This window comes from Rhinolophus ferrumequinum, chromosome 23 (assembly GCF_004115265.2).
Source record: "Rhinolophus ferrumequinum isolate MPI-CBG mRhiFer1 chromosome 23, mRhiFer1_v1.p, whole genome shotgun sequence".
NCBI lineage: Eukaryota > Metazoa > Chordata > Mammalia > Chiroptera > Rhinolophidae > Rhinolophus > Rhinolophus ferrumequinum.
Genome location: NC_046306.1, coordinates 21,298,163 through 21,315,550, shown reverse-complemented (window position 1 = coordinate 21,315,550; position 17,388 = coordinate 21,298,163). Strand labels below are relative to the sequence as shown.

General features: G+C 57.0%; 3 protein-coding genes across 3 annotated transcripts; 2 read left to right on the top strand and 1 right to left on the bottom strand.

The window, feature by feature from the left end:
* Positions 1-458: 458 nt before the first annotated feature.
* On the bottom strand, positions 459-17,087 carry NECAB3 (N-terminal EF-hand calcium binding protein 3). Its single transcript, XM_033095450.1, has 13 exons — positions 16,326-17,087; positions 14,319-14,343; positions 12,688-12,796; positions 11,606-11,631; positions 11,324-11,421; positions 3,625-3,761; positions 3,218-3,336; positions 2,992-3,071; positions 2,835-2,888; positions 2,196-2,308; positions 1,988-2,065; positions 1,406-1,497; positions 459-1,309 (listed from the first exon to the last, which is right to left on the bottom strand). Exons 1-13 carry the CDS (start codon positions 16,524-16,526, stop codon positions 1,281-1,283), a joined length of 1,161 nt encoding a protein of 386 aa, XP_032951341.1. The 5' UTR covers positions 16,527-17,087; the 3' UTR covers positions 459-1,280.
* Positions 4,975-6,417, top strand: C23H20orf144 (chromosome 23 C20orf144 homolog). The gene is made up of 2 exons (XM_033095452.1): positions 4,975-5,294; positions 5,999-6,417. Exons 1-2 carry the CDS (start codon positions 5,070-5,072, stop codon positions 6,347-6,349), a joined length of 576 nt encoding a protein of 191 aa, XP_032951343.1. The 5' UTR covers positions 4,975-5,069; the 3' UTR covers positions 6,350-6,417.
* ACTL10 (actin like 10) lies at positions 6,769-10,235 on the top strand. Its single transcript, XM_033095435.1, has 3 exons — positions 6,769-6,796; positions 8,386-8,409; positions 8,775-10,235. Exons 1-3 carry the CDS (start codon positions 6,769-6,771, stop codon positions 10,109-10,111), a joined length of 1,389 nt encoding a protein of 462 aa, XP_032951326.1. The 3' UTR covers positions 10,112-10,235.
* Positions 17,088-17,388: the final 301 nt, after the last annotated feature.

Genomic DNA, 17,388 nt, shown 5'->3' with positions numbered 1-17,388 from the left:
GCTCAACGGAGGGTCCCACCATGGCCGGGCGGACCAACTCGGCCATTACTCTCCGGGAACCACTCTGTCAGGTGGCAGGGGTGGTCTGGAAGGAGGTTAGGCAGGGCGGAGGGATGGTTCTGTCTAGGACACGTCTTCTCACACAACCCAGCCACGCTATCTGGGACCCTGAGAAGGCTCTGTGCACACCCTACTGGCATGGTGACGGGGGAAACTAGAACCCCCAGCCAACTTTGGGAGTCTTGAATGCAGGGACCATATCCATTTCCCAGGCAAGACCCCAGAACTAGGGCTTTGGGGGAAGAGGTCTTGGAATTGAGGAAACCTAGGTCAGTGGTGCTGAAGTTCCCACTATCTGCAGGAAAGGGGCTCGAAATGGGAACTGGTTGATTTCTGAAGGCTTCCTGCCCTGTGGTCCGAGATGCAAACCAGCCCCAGAGCCTGGCCTTCTTGCCGAGTGAGAGACAGAACATGACACCAGAGGTGACCACTACCTTTATTGTCTTTGTGCTGGGGTCCTGGGCTGGGGTTCAGAGGTATCTGGGACAGCAGGTGACTCTAGACCCAAATTATTGCTACTTGGCAAGGTCACCTTGGGGCTTCCCATAGTGTCCTGAGTATGGGTGGGCATGACCGTGCAAATGATATGCAAATGACATGCAAACCAACCCAGGATCTTCCAGATGTCTCTAGCACAGCTGCAGGTACAGAAAGAGACCAAGAGTCCATAGCCTGCCAGCCCAGGAGGGTGACAGGGACACCCAAGTCTTTGCCCCACACTGCAGATGGATCCAGCCCAGACTCAGGGGTCAAGGTTAGGGGTGGGGTTGGGGATCCCTGAGCATCAGCGCTGGTTCTGCTGCTGGTTAAGGAAGAGCAGAAGCCTGGTCCCAAGATAGCAGGAAGAAAGCAGGCACCCACTAGGCGCCAGACAGCCCACGGCCCACCAGGAGATGGAAGGGATCTGCCCTGGGTCACACAGCAAGGCAGGGGCAGAGAGGACCAGAATCCAGACCTCCAGAGCCAGGCAGAGGCCAGAGTGCCTCAGAAACCAAAGCTACAAACAATAAAATACACTGATAACTAAGGAAACAGAAAGCAAGCAGCCCCGTCCCTGATCCCTGGGCTGAGTGACTCTCCACCAGCTGGTCTGGGAGGCCTCTGACAGCCGGGCACCAGGTCCAGGAGCAGCAGTCCTTGGTCTTGGTGCTGAATTGACTAGTCCAGAAGCTCCAGGAGGCAGGCAGGGCCCCAGGGTCCTTGGCTAATGCAGGTCAAGCTCAGTTATTATTCATAATCCACCAGGAGGCTGGGGGTCAGAGGTTGGGGGGTTAGAGGCCCTCAGGGGCCCACTGCCCCTCCCCAGGTCCCAAGGCTAAGGAGGGGGTCAGGGGCTGCAGCACACCTGGGAAGAACACAGTGGAGAGAGTGTCTGGAGCCCGCAGGTGGTCAGTGAGGATGCGCTGAAAGGCCTTACTGCAGGTGGATTGCTGGTGCCTGGGGAGGGCCGTGGAGAGGAATGAGGCTCAAGCTAGTCCCCCGAAGATCAAGACCACCTGGTTAAGAGCTCCCCACTCCCACCCCAGTCCTACTGCCTGGATTCAGCTCCCAGTCCTTCCTCGCACTGGCCCTGTGCCTCAGTTTTCTCCTCTGTGAAATGGGACAATAGTGTCTACTGTACTGGGATCCCGTGAAGTAACACAGGTGCTTGGCATAGGGTGTGGCACGATGGTGACAGTGTATACTCATGGAGCACCTACTGTGTACCTGGCACCATGTTCAGTTCTTTACGTATCATTTCATTTAACTTATACAAGGCTGGAGCTCTTATGACTCCCATTTTGGAAAGGAGGCCACTGGAGCTCTCCTTATAACTCTCCTGAGATCACACAGCCAATGACTAGGAGAGGAGAATTTGAACCCAGGCCCGCCTCACTCCAGGGCCTCTACTCAATAACCATGCACTGTCAGAGCACCATTTTCATACCTTCGCCAGGAGGTTTCATCCTGCCAGAACTCGTACAGGGTGAAGGAGGAATTGTCCAGCATCTTCTGGGCAGACACACTGTGAAGAGATGGCCAGGCCAGGCCTGCTACCACCACTGCCCACCCAGCCAGGGGTATCCAGTAGGAGCGCTAGCCCAGGACGCTCATCCCCCCACCTTGGCCACCCCAGCAGGCAGCGAAGGACTCACTGCAGGCAGTGGCTCTGGGCCCCGGTGAAGTCCATGTAGCAGCACAGAGCACGGTGGAAGTCCTGCAGGGCTTCCTCTTCCACCTGCACCTGCCTCTGGGCCAGAAGGATGTGCTGGCAAGAGAAGGAGCCCAGTCAGCTGGGGTTGGGCGGGACGTGGGTGAGAAACTGGCTGTGGCTTCCACGAGGACCCTGCCCTGCCGGATGTGCACCAGGCCCGACCTACCCTGAGGTCCAGCTCCTACCCCAGGGTGGTCCCCAACATCCCTGATGCCATCTGCCTCTTCCCAACACCAAGGTGGCTCGCTGCCTTCACCCAGCCACTGTCCCTCTCTTCTGCAGTTTGTTAGCACTTCTTACTGTCCCTCCAGCCTCTGTCCACACTGCCCCAGACCCAGCTTTCAGAAATGCAGATGAGGGAAACTGATGCCCAGAGAGGGGCTGTGATCTCTGCAGAGTCACAGTGCAAGGACCAGAACCCAGCGCGTGCTGCCAGGCCTGGGGGACGAGGGCTGGGACAACGCTGGGGAAGAGGGTGTGTAAGCAAGGCACCGGCCAGGTGGGTAGCTGGCCCTCTGAACCCCCTCACTTCATGAGTGAGCACCTCCTAGGCCCGGATACCCGGCTGCCTCCCACTCACCGAGTCAGGCCCCTTGGTAAGCTCCTCTTCGTGTAGGGGTTCCAGCCGAGGGGCCTGTGAGGGACACGGAGTGTGGGCCAGGCCTCCGACATGTGCCTGGTTTGGACAGGCTCCAGGAAGGTCCACCCCATGGGGCACTGGCCAGACAGCCGCTCACCTTGCATTCGAGCTGGTCAATGAGCTCCTGGAGACGGTTGACCTGGAGCCGCCACTGCATCTCAGCCTCTGAGCTCTGCCCTGGTGGTGGGGGCGATGGGGGAAAGTCAGGCTGGGAGGTCTCTCAGGATGAACTGCGGGGCGTGGAGGAGCCAGCATTGGGGGCACTGGGGAATGCTGTGCCTGCTCCGGACCCTCCTCAGCCCTCCCACCCACCACAGGCACACCTGTGTCAGAGGAGCCAAGAGACCAGGTGGGTGAACGAATGATGCTCCGCGAGGCCCTGCGCCCTGCCCGCCGGCTGCTACGGGGCTTGCTTTGTACCTCCACGGTCTCTTCATCTGACCTAAGGGAAGTGGAGGGTCTGTCCATTGCCGTAGACCACAGGGCCAAGGACTGGGGCCCCCGAAAAGGGTCAGGCCTGGATGGGGCAAGACAGGCTTCCCGGGACATTGAGGCCCCAGCCTCAAAGCCAGCCACCCTCTCAACCCTTGTTGGCTCCCGGCCCCAGAACAAGAATTTGGGCTCCAGGCTGCTGAAACTACAGAATGTGATCAAAGCTGAGGGACTCGGAATGTGGGAATAATGCGCATTCATGAACTGCACCCGCACGTTGTCAAGGCTCCTCACGTACCAGGAGCCACGGGCCTGGGTCTCCAGTGTGTCTGACGCCCCCTCCAGTGAGCTCTGCAGGGCTTGTAGCTGGCTAACTGTCTCCCGCAGTAGGAAGCGTGTCACAAACTGGTCCACCTTGGAGGCCCGCTCATACTCCTGGGGGCAGAAAGGGCATAGTCAGCATCTCTCGGCCCCAAACATCTATTTCTGAATAGGGAGCTGCTCCCCCATCCCATCCACCAGAGCAACGGTGGAAGCATAAAGAGCAGAGGGCCTGCAGACCCAGCATAAGCAGGAGGGCACAGGAACTGGGAGCAGGGCCTGGCCTCCCTTCCTGGGAAGTATGAGGCCAACTTACAGGGAAGCATCTGCCATTCTCCAGGCCCCAAGACCCCTTCCACTTTGGGATGACCACCTTCAGTCAGTGAGACCCCTGCAAGTTAGGCTGGTGGGAGGTAGGGGTGGGGCAGGTCACAGGATATCCAAAGAACAATTTTGACACCCAAGGCAAAATGATGGTGTGATGTGGCCCCATACTCACCAGCTGGCCACAGTCTACGTATGCATGCATTCAGTAATTTAGTCATCCATGCAACATTTACTGAGCACCTTTTACTAGTAGGAGCTGCAGACACAAGACAACCACGTTTGCTGTCATCACACATACACCCTAGCACTGAGCCCAACCTACATCACCAGCCTCCCCCAACCCCTCATAAGATGGGTTGAGAGACGGAGAGGCCACCCACATGCCAGGCCCTCAGGAGCCATGATCCAGGTGCCTGCCCTCCATCTACAAGAGGCCTCAGAAGCACCATCCCTTAAGGGGCTTTGTCTCCTGCCCAAGACCTTCCTCGGCTCAGCCATCAGATGGCTTACGAGTTGGGAGCCAAGGACAGAAGGGAGGCCGTGTCCTCTCATTCCTAAATATGCCAGGGATTTTTTTCTGATCTCTACCTTTCTGCCCTACCCCAGACTATGCTGGCTATGCTGGCTATGCTCTGAGCTCTCTAAAATCCTTCCAATAAATTCCCTTTTGGGTACTTAAGATGCTTTATCAGTTTCTATTGTTTACAACCAAAGAACCCGGCGGCTGACACAAGCACCCACTCTATGCCAGGCGCTGTACCAAGCAGAATTTCATTTAATCCTTATAACAACTAAGAGGAACCATAATTGACCCCACTTTGCAGATAAGAAGAATGAGGACTAGAGCAGTTGATTACCTTGGCCAAGGTCACACAACTAGTTAGTGGCAGAGCCATTTTCAAACCCAGGCCACAGAAATTCCTCTGTACGCATCACTAAGCACCTTACAAGTGTCACCTCATTTATGATCACTAGCCCTTTTACAGCTGAGAAACGAAGGCCAGAAGTCACAGAGTGAATGGAGCCAAGATTTGTCTGTGGGTTCTGGGAGGAGCTCAGAGCCTGGAGCTGGTGAGGTCAACCCATGAGGTCACAATGTGGCCTCCCCAGGACAATGCCAGGGCAGGAGGCGCCTGGCCAGAGGACATCGCAAAGCAGCATGGGCCGTGGACGCCAGTGTTGACTAGCCCTGCCATGGGAAACAACAGTTCCCACAAGAGAACCAAAGTGCCCAAGCGGGCTGTTAAGGAGAGGCCGCCTGATATGAACAAGGCCCGAGAAAAACAGCAGTTCTTCAGCCACCTGAAGCAGAGGCCAAGCGTGAGTGCTGGGGGGTGAGGGGTAGGTACGGGTAAGGGGAGTCTGGACAGGCGGGCAGGAGGGGATACTGGGAGTCTAGGTCTTGTGGGCAGAAGTCTAGGGAATAGACGAAGGGGTTAGAGAACTCCTGAAGATGAGGGTCCTAAGAACACACCTGGGTGTGGATGGGGTCCTAAAAGCCCCGAAGGGAGGGGAAAGATTCCAGAAACCAGGAGGTGAATGAGACTTAGGAGTCAGGAGGGGATTTTCACAACCCAGATGAATGGGTGGAGGTCCCAGCATGGGGAATCCGCCCTGGTTGGTATCACTGGGACTATGGGCACCAGAAGTTCCCTTATGACCCCGTTAGAGTCTCCGCCTCAAAACATGCTACTTTCCCCCCTCTTCAAGTGGGCAGAGGCCCTGGACCAGGACCAGGATGGGTGAGGGTCGCAGCATCAAGGCTAAGAGGGCAGGCGGGGATCCCATAAACGTGCACAGAGCAAGGTCCCAGGAGGTCAGCCTAAGTTGTGTGAGAGTTTCCACGGGAGGCAGGCTTCACAGGATGGGCCAGGGTGGGAATCGCCCTGCTGGGCATAGTAGGATGCCAGGAGTCACGGAAACGTAGAGAGGGCAGTCTTGGGAGATAGGGCCGGGGTGGGTGAGGGTTCCCGGGAGGAAGGAGGGGCGCGCTCTTTCCCCTCACGCCTCTGCCCTACTCCCAGACCAAGATCGTGCTGCTATTCCCCGTGGACAAGCGGCAGCAGCGAGCCGAGGTGGCGGCGGGCGCCCGAGGGGGCTCCCCGGCGGCGACACCCATGATGCGAGGAGCAGGCGACGGCGCCGAGCGGCACGAGGACGCGCGCGCGAGAGAGATGAAGATCCTGGTCCTGCTGTTGTTGCTAGACTCGCGGCTGCAGGAGGAGGGGCGCCGCGCGGCGGGCGGGGCCGGCGCAGGAGGCGGAGCCAAGGCCGCGCAGGCCTGGCAGCGACTCTATAGGCGCCTGGTGGCCGAAAGCGAGACCCACCGCGAGGCTGACCTCGCCGAGGAGCAGCCGCGCAAGCGGTGCCGCTGACCTCGCCCGCGGCTCTGAACGCCTGGACCAGCCCCGCGGCCCTGGCCCAATAAAAAGCGCATAACAACCCCGGCCGCTTACTAGGTCTGTCTGAGGCGTTGGGGTGCGAGAGCGAGACAGGGATGAACAGGTGAACTGAGGGCAGAGCAACGGCCATGGTCTGGAGCCAAGGCTAGTTTTGCCTTCTCCTTCCTTGTGACCCAAGCTCGGGATACTCTGCCACACTGGAGGAAGGAGGCTGTTCCCCATCCCTCCAACTCCAGGCCCGGGTCAGACCCTGCCAGGTCTGCAGGCCCAAGGGAGGTGAGCTTGGGCAAACCCAGGCTTGACGACGCGTTGGGAGGAAGGGCCTGCTTCCAGCAGAAGCATGGCATCTCCAAGAGTCCCCAGCCTGCACAGGTCCTTCTTAGGAGGGTTCCATGCAAACAGCCACCACCTTCGAGAACTGTGAGGGTCCTATGGTCAGCAGGATTGGGGTTTAGACTAACATTCTGCGTGTCAGAGCACCCAGGAGAGACTGGGGTCCCTAGGCCTCTGACCCCTCCCTCATTCCTACTACACTCTGGTTGGTAAACCTACCCAGGCACCTTAGTCATTTGTCTCCCAACCTACCCTGTGCCATCCCCCTCCCCACATTGCAGCCAAAGGCTTCTTCCAAACCGCTTATCTGTCTGGAGGGGAAATGCCCAAACCTATTACTGGAATGTACAGGCCCAGCCCCCCAGTCTCAGTCTTACCCTCTAGGGCCTCTCAATGAGTTCCACCTTGACCCCCGCTCTGGTCATACTGCCACTTGTAGTCGCCAACTTGAGGCTCACCTCCCCAATTCACCCATGAGAGGCCCAGCACATTTTTTGTGGGCAGCTGCTGCTTTTCACTCTCCTGGGTCCCAAACCCAGCTCCAGACATTAGAGCCTCCCCAGCCCTTCTGAACCTGCAGCCTGCTTCCCACTGGAGACCAACCTTAGAATGACCCCTTTCGGAGTAGATGCAGCAGGTGAAGGCCCCAGTTCACTAAAGCCACAGGCCCAGTTTCTGCAGAAGGTGCTGAAGGTCACCAGTGTCCCCTCCACATCGCCTGCATCAGGCTGGAGGCTGCCCGACCCATTGCATCTCCCTTGCTGCTTATAAGAACTGCCCCTGTCCTACCACACACACAGTTACAATCAGGGTAACCACTTTCTTCAATGTGGCCACACCTCCTGGTGATAAGCCATTGGCCCAAACTGGTCCTATCAGCTCCTCCCCTGGGACTGTAATTCAAGAGCTATAAGAGACTGTTTTCTATATGAACATGCACAGGCTGAAGTCAGTCTTCAGAATAAAACTACAGTGTACAGCGAGTACATCATCCTAGGTTCCCCACAGCCCTGCAATCAAGCCCTGCTTCCAGTCTGTTCCTGAAACCTGACTTCACCCTTCCTCTTGGTGTCCACAAGACATACAAGATCCTTGTAATAAAATCCCTATTTTAGCTTAAGCTCACCGGGCAGGGTTTTCAATTTGCAACCAAAATGGTCCTAAAGAGAATAACGAGACTCTGCAGAGACCAGAAGTGGCCTCTTTCTTGTGTGTGAGGACTACTACCTTTTGGAGAGAAAACAAAACAACTGGGCCCAGGAAGAGATTGGGAATTGCTTAGGGGTACAGTGAGCCAGTTTCAGAATTGCGTCCAAACTCAGGTCCACGTGAATCCATAGGTGTGGTCCCTCTGTGGACTGCCTGGGCCCCTCGAGGCTGAGCACACAGATCAACAGTGGCTCTAAATCTGTGATTCCGAGCTTTTCTCTTCAGCATTGAGAGGGGAGGAGCCCCACATCTGACCAGAGAACATCAGATAATCCAAAGTTGTTTGGGAAAGGAATCAAATTGCTTGTACTGGGGAGCTGAGGCCAGACCCCTGATTGTCCAAATCACTGCCCTTCACCGTCTCAGGAGAGAGGATGGGTCCACATCAAGTGCTGCAGACTGAGGTCACAATGAGTCCAAGTTCTTTTCCTGCATTCTCTGACCACCCTCTCCCACCTCCACAACAGGGAACTACTTTAAGTCAAGCCCAGGTGAGGTCCAAAACACTGCCTGGGAGTTAAGGACTGGGCTGGACTCCTGGGTCCCCACTGAGGGATATATGTCTGGATGACATTGCCTCGAGGCCCCTTCATTCTCAAAGCTGCTCCTGGATGCTTCTCAGTATCTAAAAGGATTTGACCCGGCCCTCTCATCATCCACCTCTGCCTGGGCTGAGGGGGCTGAGCCGCACAGCGGAGGCAAGTCCTCAGGGAGTGGGTGGGGTCTGGTGCCAGAGGTGCGCGTGTAACCACAGAACTCCTGCGGGAGCAGAGACTGACACTTGAACCAGCGGCCGGTCCTCAGGTCTTAGGGGCGGAGCCAAGAGCTCAAAAGAGACAATGACTCTGCCCACAAGAACCGAACCTCAAGACCAGAGGGCGGGGCCAAGAATTAAGAACGTTATCTAGTCCATCAAGGCAGGGACTTAGGCCCAAGGGGCAGAGCCAAGAACTGAAAGGCGGGCCTCCATCTAGGTCTGCAGGGGTGGAGCCTCAAACGGAGGCGCGACCAGGCCTCTGGGGGCGGGACCAAGCCAAGAAGGTGGCTTCGGCGTCGAGGAGCCGCGGGGTCTGCCCGCCGACCTCACTGAACCACATAGCGGTGGTGGTGGACCAAGGCTCGGGCTTCACCAAAGCGGGCTTCGCGGGCGAGGACCAGCCGCGCCTGGTGCTGAAGAGCTCCAGCCTGGTGCCCAGCTGGGACCGGCCCGTGCTACCCGGAGCGCCGGGCTGCGAGTTGGCAGGCGGCGTGGCCAGGGCGCACCCCATCAAGCACGGTGAGGTGGTGGACTGGGAGGCGCTGGAGGGCCTGTGGGAGCGCCTGCTGATAGGGGGCCTGCAGGTGTGCCCAGAGCAGTGGCCAGTGCTGGTGAGTGACTCGCCGTCAGCGCCACCTTCAAGCCGCGAGAGGGTAGCTGAGCTGCTCTTCGAGGCCCTGGAAGTGCCCGCGTGCCACATGGCGAGCACAGCGTTGTTGGCACTCTGCTCCACCGGAGCATTCAGCGGGCTGGTGGTGGAGGCGGGCGCCGGTGTGTGCCATGCCACGCCCATCTATGCAGGCCACTTGTGGCAAAAGGCCACCTTCCGGATGGATGTGGCAGGCACCACCCTGTCGCGCTACCTGCGGGACCTGCTGGTGGCAGCATGCCCTGATCTACTGCAGCAGACCCTGCCCCGAAAGGCCATCACACAGCTCAAGAAGCGCTGCTGCTATGTGTCGCTGGATTTTGAGGGTGACCTCCATAACCCTGCCCGCCACCATCCAGTCAGTTTCTACTTAGGCAATAGGTGTTCTGTCTGCCTCAGCAGTGAGCGCTTCCGCTGTCCGGAACCCATCTTCCGGCCTGGTCTGCTAGGCCAGTCTGAGCCAGGACTGCCCACACTGGCCTTCCAGGCACTGCAAAGGGTGCCTGCAACACTGAGGACACGGCTGGCTGACACCGTGGTGCTGGCCGGTGGCTCCACACTTTTCCCTGGCTTCACTGAGCGCCTGGAGATGGAGCTGGAAGCCCAGTGCCAGCGGCTTGGCTCTGGGGCACTGCAGGCACGCCTCGTGGCCAAGCCTGGGCGTGGCACAGCAGTGTGGACAGGTGGCTCCATGGTGGCCTCGTTGCACTCCTTCCAACGCCGCTGGATGACCCGGGCCCTGTACCAGGAGTATGGTTCCAGGCTAGTGCACGAAGTGTTCAACTGAGTCATGTTGGACTAGAGCGGGTGGTGCCACCAGAGGTGGTGCCACCAGAGGGCTGTAGAGGCAGAGGTTTGATGGGCTGAGCTGAAGTTCTATTAGAGGCATTGAATGCCAGATAAAAGTCTCAAGTGACTGGAGCTGGCAGAATCATCGAGTGGTGATTTCTGGGCCAAGAGGAGGTGGTCTGGTCCCTTGGGGCCTTCACTTTGACCTGCAGTCTGAATTCCCCCTAATCAGTGCCAGCTGAGAGAATACCAGTCCAGCTGCCCATGCCCAGGGCCATTTCCATGGCAATAATAATGAAGTCGATGCCCACATTTGTATCCAGGCCACAGATATGGAAGTCACCACAACACACCAACCCCTCATCATTTGGGTGCTATTTGGATTCCCATCCCATGCCAGGCCCAAAGGGGCGACCCTTTGAAAAGCTACTAAATCCCATGTGAAAGCAACCAGAGGGGAAGCATTGTCCTCAGCTGATCATCAGACTAGCTGAGGGCCTCAGTTTCCCCTTCTGTAAAAAGTGAGGTCAGGGACATTTCCGGGTTTGCTCACTGCTCCCTTATTAAGAGTTATGGGAGAAAGGGAAGTGGAGACATTTTTTAAAAGGAACACATGAAGAGAGAGGTGGCCTGTGCGTTTTTTGAAGTCACCATACAAGGGCCTGGAGCCCTGGCTGTGAGCACTGTTTATGCTTGTGCACATGTGGCACACAATTACGTGAGTGTATACGTGCTTGCCTACTCCCTCACATTCTCAGGCCAGTCTACCAGGCTCTGCACACCAGCATGGGCCTGTAAATACAAGTGCAAGCATGCCCCACTCCTAGCTTATCCCTGCTGGGCTTGATATCCCATAATAGTAAGTTCTGGCCAATAATAAAAACAGCAGCTCCAGGCATTAAGCACCTACCATGTGTCAGGCATAGTTCTGGGTGCTAGGGATAGAGAACAAGACAGACGAAAATCGCTGCCTTCATTCTCATTTAATTGTCACAACAGACGGAGGCAGGCTCTATTTTTATCCCCAGTTTGCAGATGAGGAAACTGAGGCCCAGAGAGGTAAAGGTGCACAGAAAGGAAGTGGGAGAGCCAGGATTTGAACTCACGTCTCTAGTTCCACAGCCCTGAGCCACGACAATGGAGGCTCCCCCAGCACAACAGACACCTCCTGCGCTCATTTTGAACGCCCCCCATCAGCTCCTCCACTCACCAGCTTAGTGGTGTCCATGGCAGTGAGCACTGCACAGTTCAGTGACTCCAACGCTGCCAGCACAGGCCGGTAGACACCCAGGTGTTCTGAGAAATAGTCTGCAGGCAGAGAAGGTCCTTGAAGGTTCCCACTGATCCCCCCTCCTCTCCATCTACCCAACCAACCAGGCATCATATCTTGAACCCAGCCCATCCTACTCCATCAGGAGACCAGCAATAGGCCCTCATTGCACCCATCTGCCCAGGGGTCCCAGGAAACAAGAGCTCCCATGGGCCTACTCACCACACAGTTTCTCCGTTTCCAAATTGCTGCAAGGAAAAGAGAAGGTACCCTTAAGACCTTCAGACTGGAGCCTGGTGAACTGGGACTTTGACACTGACGTTTGTCCCCCCTTCCTGCCCAGCTCAGCCTGACAAGGAGGCGACTTCTGCCTCTACCCCAGGTTAAGTTGCTCAGTGGACAGAGACGGGCTGAGGGGTAGAGGTGGTAGGGGAGCAAGGGTACTACTGCCCCATCAAACCCTCTCTGAGGGCAAAAACTCAGACCCACTCTTGGCTTCCAAGGGGATTTCAGGCCAGGGAAGATAATGGATACAGGTCAGACGAGTGGTCAGAGCCTGGGAGGGGAAGCCAGGGCTGCCCAGAGAAGGCATGGGTATTGCTTGGTAGGTCAGGGAGGGATTCCTGGAGGTGGGGCTGCCTATATTAGACCTTGAAGGACAAGGAATTTGATTAGAGTGTCTGGTGGGTGGTGGGTGGTGGCACTGCAGACAAAGGGTCCAGCCCAAGCCCCAGAATGAGCAGAGGGAAGCGCAAGAGCCAATCCGGAGTCTGGAATTTACTTAAAGGAGATGAGGGAGGAAGGGAAGTAACAGGGAGGGACAGCCGTGTGTGTGTGTGCACCGTGAGGAAGCACGGGGATGAAAGCATACAAACTCGTGCTAAGGCCGGTAGATGTGGAGCGCACGTGGCGAGGCGTGTGCGTGTTCATGCACCTGCATCCATGGATGGAAGCAGGCGGGGCCCCGCTGTCCCCAGGCAGCCTCCGGTCCCTGCTGGGAGCAGGAATGGGGAGGGCACCTGTGGGCTGAACCATGATGTGTGGGGTGACTCAGGCTTGGCTATTTTGGGGTCCCAGCTCAAAGCAGTGTGATGGGCAAGGCTGGAGACAGGGAGGGCGTGGGCGGGTAAAAGTTGGTACCGAGCCCTGGCACCCACCCCTCTCCCTACCATCACCACCCTCTCCTCTACACCCCCTACCTCCCCATTCTCCATAAGGAAGCAAAGTAGCAGGGGACACAGTGGGGTGGGGACAACCTGGCCTCACATCTACCCACAGCTCTTTCATCCCCCTCTCATACTCACTCGGTAGAATGCCCATCAATGCTGCTGAACAGCTCCCACAGCTCCCTGGGGCTAAGAACCCCATCGGCAAAGTAATTCTGGAACTCCTCAAATGAGAGTTTACCATCATCTGGGAGAGAGGGGTACGGAGCAGTTGGTATACCTGACCCCCGGCTGCACTCCTGCCACCAGGTCCAGGCCCCCCGGAGGCCTCACAGCATCTCACAACTACCCAACCAGATGGAATGGGATTCTGATCTTGATGGGGGGCCTGGCTGTTAGGGAAAAAAAGGCCTGGGGCCCCCAGAGATGCCCACTTAAGGCAAGAGGGCCCACTTTGCAGGCACCCAAAGGACAGGGCAGTGCACAACGGCCTTAAGTAGGGACTCAATAAATGTTTGCCAAATGAAGAAACACATGAACAACCTGGCACACAGCCAGATCGGGACACAGCCAGACCATGGCAGGGCCTAGACATCACTTGAAGGGGACTGAGTGTTTTCCCCACATGCTGGCCAGTCTGGCCCCAGGGTATCGGGAATGTTGATGCTGTGATCCCAGGCCCTTCATAAAAAAGCCACAGGGAGTCAGACGAGACCTTCCGAGGGGCTGGGGCTCCTGTAAGAAGCAGTAGGCTGGCTCTGGAGAGAATGAGCTCCCTGTCACAGGGGGCATGTAGCAAAGGCGGAGAGCACTTGCGTGGGACAGCCAAAGATACTGGGGATCTGGCCTGTCAGATCTCTAAGCAGATGGGGCAGAGGGAGTGGACAAAACGCTCTCATCCAAATGAGACCATGTGTCCTGATCAACGGGTTGGGACAAATGGTCTCCACCAATTTGAAGAGACCCAAGGAGAAGGGCCAAGGGGTAGGACATGACTGTGTCTCAAGGAGGGTGAAACACAAAAGGGTCTGAAGACTTCAGATGGAAGCCAGGTCAAGGCTGACTGGCTGCCTCCACTTAGACTCTTAACTGGCCAATCATGGCACACGGGCCTGCTCTGCGTCATCTATGAGCAGTAACCTGCTTTGGATGTCTCCTAAGGGCTCCTGCTTTAGCTTTCAAGATTGCCCAGCACCCAGGGCAGGAGGAATTGATTCCCTGGAGCCACTTTTATCCTGCCCAGGCCTTCCCTGGGTCCAGATGATTGGTCATATGGAAATTTACCGAGCCCTCTAAAACTCTAAGAATGAAATCCCATACAGGGCCTCATTTCCATTAGCCCACCCTTCCCAGCCCCTCACACAGGGAGCCAGGGACCAAACATCACATCAAGGCCCACCACTTAAAGGCTGTGTGACCTCAGGCGTAACCTCTGTGGGTCTCTGCTCCTTTGTCTGTGACATGGAGTGAAGAACATGAGGTCATGTGCAGGAAGGTACCCCCACCACTGTGCCAGGGCACTGCATGAAAGTAAACCCCCACCTCCAGCTTCTGGCCAAACCATATTCCCTCCACTTTCCATCCTGCTAAACTTGACTCAAAACAGCACTTCCTCTAGGAAGGGTGCCTTGATTAAGTCTCTTGATTTGGGTCCGCCCAAGATTTTTCTCCATTCTAGACTGTTGCCCCAAACCCCAAACCTTCCCAAGCTTCTATGATGTCTCCCACATTTCCCCCCCACTATGGGACCCAGGGGAAGCCACACTCACCATTCTTGTCTGCTCTGCGGAAAACCTAGAGGACAAACGGGTACGGATAGGAGCTGTGAGTAGAGCCTGGGAGGCAAGAAATCCCCACCCAACTCAACAGGGCCCCAGCTGGCCAGGCTGCCCCCTGCCTTGCCTTTCCTTCTGCCCAGCCTGCTCCCAAACCCCTGCCCAGCTCAGCTCTGCAGGAGCTTTTCCAACAAGGGAAGCACAGGAAGAACACACAGCGGGTCCCACTGCTTGCTCACTTCTCCTGTGGGGCCTGGACTCATGGGGGGGGTGCACCAAGCCAGCTCCCTGCACCATCTCCCATACCCAGAGTTCATTCCAAGTTCTTTCTGATGCATCAGCCCTTGGCACAGTCCTAGCTTGAGGAAGGTGGGGAGATGGGCCAAGATGCGGCCTCAGTATCCTGGGCACATGTCCCAGACCTGAATGCTCAATGCTTCTGTGTGACCATGGTCCATCCCAGACTCTGCCCGCTCTGGGCTATTTCCCTGTGTGCTTGCTGAAGACCCTGACGCAGGCAAGGGCTAGTCCTTTCTTTGCAGGTGCCTGTTTTCCCACTAGCACACGGGGGAGCAGGCTGGGGTTAATCCTTCCAGGGCTAGGGCTTCCTATGAGGCTGACTCAATGTGTGTGTGTATATGTGTGTGTGCACACAAGGGGGAGTGAGGGTGGCAGAAAGCAAGGATGGACGGATTTTATTTATGGAGAAAGCAGTGGTGATGCACGAGACAGAAAAACAGAGTAGCAGAGTCAAGACATGGTCCTGTCTCTCCTAGGTTTCCAGAGATTCCCAAGTCATCCAATGCAACCCAGCAAATCAGAGACCCGTAGGCCTGGCCAGGAATGGCGGGCCAAAGGCTAGACAGAGAGCCCTCATCAGCTCCACCTTCTGAATGCCATTTCATTTCGGCTGTTTTCTCAGGGTTGGTGAGGCTCAGGGATGAATCTAACTACTAGCCAGACGCGACTCAGAGGTCTGCCACTGGCTTGAGGTCACATGGCAGCCCTCTGTGGCCTGGCTGGGGCAGAGGGAGAAATTAGTGGGGAGTACTAAGATGGGAATGAGGACACCTGGTACCACACTCTTGAGTGCCCCTGCCTCCATGTGTGGCTTCAGATATACCCCTAAGTCCTTAGAGCTTGGTTTTTCCGTCTGGGAAACAGGAGGGTCAGGTCCTTTCCAGCCAGGACTATGGTCAAGGTGCTGAGTCACTGGGGCAGTGGCGAGGGGGCAAGAGTACAGTCTTTCCTACTGGCAGGAATCTCTGGGAGTGGACGGCCTGAGAGAGCCAGGTAGGGGCTGAGCGCTGGGGTGAAAGGTGGGTAAGGGGCTCAAGGCAGTGACTGAGGCCCGGATAGACTGCTTACTCTAGTGCCCACGGGGGCTGAAGGGCCACCTGCCATGCACAGGAAGGACATACAGACCACAGAGAACGACTGTGGTCAGCCCTGACCAACTGTGGGACCCCCCACGGCCTCTGGGTCAGGACTAAGGGACCCTGGGGTCAGCACTGAGTCTTATTCTTCCAGGCCCCTTACCTGGATTGGGGCTGCCCAGCTTGGGGCTGCCAAGGGGTACAGCAACTGCTGACCAAGTGTTGGTGCTTCCACCCCACCAGACACAGATGGGGTGGTTTTGGAGGTGGGGGGGCACAAGGGCAGTGATACTGAACTAGACCCAAGGAGACAGAAGGAAAGAGAGACAGAAAGAGACACAAAGGCAGCAAGATAAAGGGAGAAACATGGAGACAAACAGCAGGGAGAGAGAGAGAGAGAGAGAGAGAGAGAGAGAGAGAGAGAGAGAGAGAGAGAGAGAGAGAGAGAGAGAGACGGGGCCCCAAACAGACCTGGGGGGAAAGACTGACAGACACAGTAAGAGAGAGACAGTGATGGGAACAGTGAGAGCCCAATGAGACGCAGGGAGAGAGACCTGGAGAGACACCCCGAGAGAGCAGACCCCATGGCTGGAGAGCTGATGCCCCCCACCCACTCCACACTCACATCCTGGAAGAGCGCGTGTCCGGCGGGCCCAGGGGCCGGCGCTGGGGAAAGATGCACAGGCGGCCGGATCAGGCACACGGTGAGCAGCCCTGCACACGCCATGGTGCCGCCACCCGCTCGGCTCCAGATGGGTTGAGGCTCGCGGCTCTGGACGCCGCCGCTAGGGACTTGAGGGAACTGGGCGGGGGGCCGCCCGCCCATTGGCGCCGGCGCTGACGCCCAGGGCGCCCCGCCCCGAGGCCCCGCCCCCTGCCTAGACTGGCCTCCGTGCCTCTCCCCGGCCTCTCAGGCCTGCGGCGCCAGCCAGCTGAGGGCTGGGCCCTCTGCAAGCCCCTCTCCAGGGCCTGTTTCCTCTTTTGAAAGAGGGGAACAAACCCCACCCTGGAGAAGTGTAAGAGCTGCACAATGGAGACCCCCAACATCCCCCACTTCTGCAGTTGTCATTGGCGCCTCCTGGAGGGGTGCCCACTGCAGAGTAAGAAACCACGCAAGGAGTCATTTCCACCGGTAACTGGCTGAGTAAATGACCATCAACTTGGGAGTACTACACAGCCAGGAACAGGAATGCTACCCCACCACTACAGGGCCAACAAAGCCAACTGCAGCACAATGTGACACCTTGTGGGTAAAACCTGCAAGTGACTTCACCTGAGCCTCGATTCTCTTCTGCAAAATGGAGGTTACAGACTCCATAGGATTGTTGTGGGGCTTCACTGACTAGTAAGGGATTAAGATAGGCAGTGGCTCAGAGAAAGCCCGCCCAAGGGTAAAACAGGTTCGTGTGGACCCCTCCCAGTCCACCCACCCCTCTGCCATTCTGGCCCCTTCAACACACCCTCCACACAGAAGTCAAAGGGAGCTTTTGAAGAATAAAACATGTCCCTCCCCACCAGTAAGGACTCACCAGTGAGTCCTTACCCTTTAAAACCCAAGACTGAACTTCTCTCCTCTCGGGCCCTCACCTCAGGATTCCAGCCACACTGGTTTCTCAGGTCCTCTGTGCCCGGCTCCCTCCTGCCTGAGGGCCTTTGCCTATACTGCCCTCTGCTTGGTGCGTTTTTCC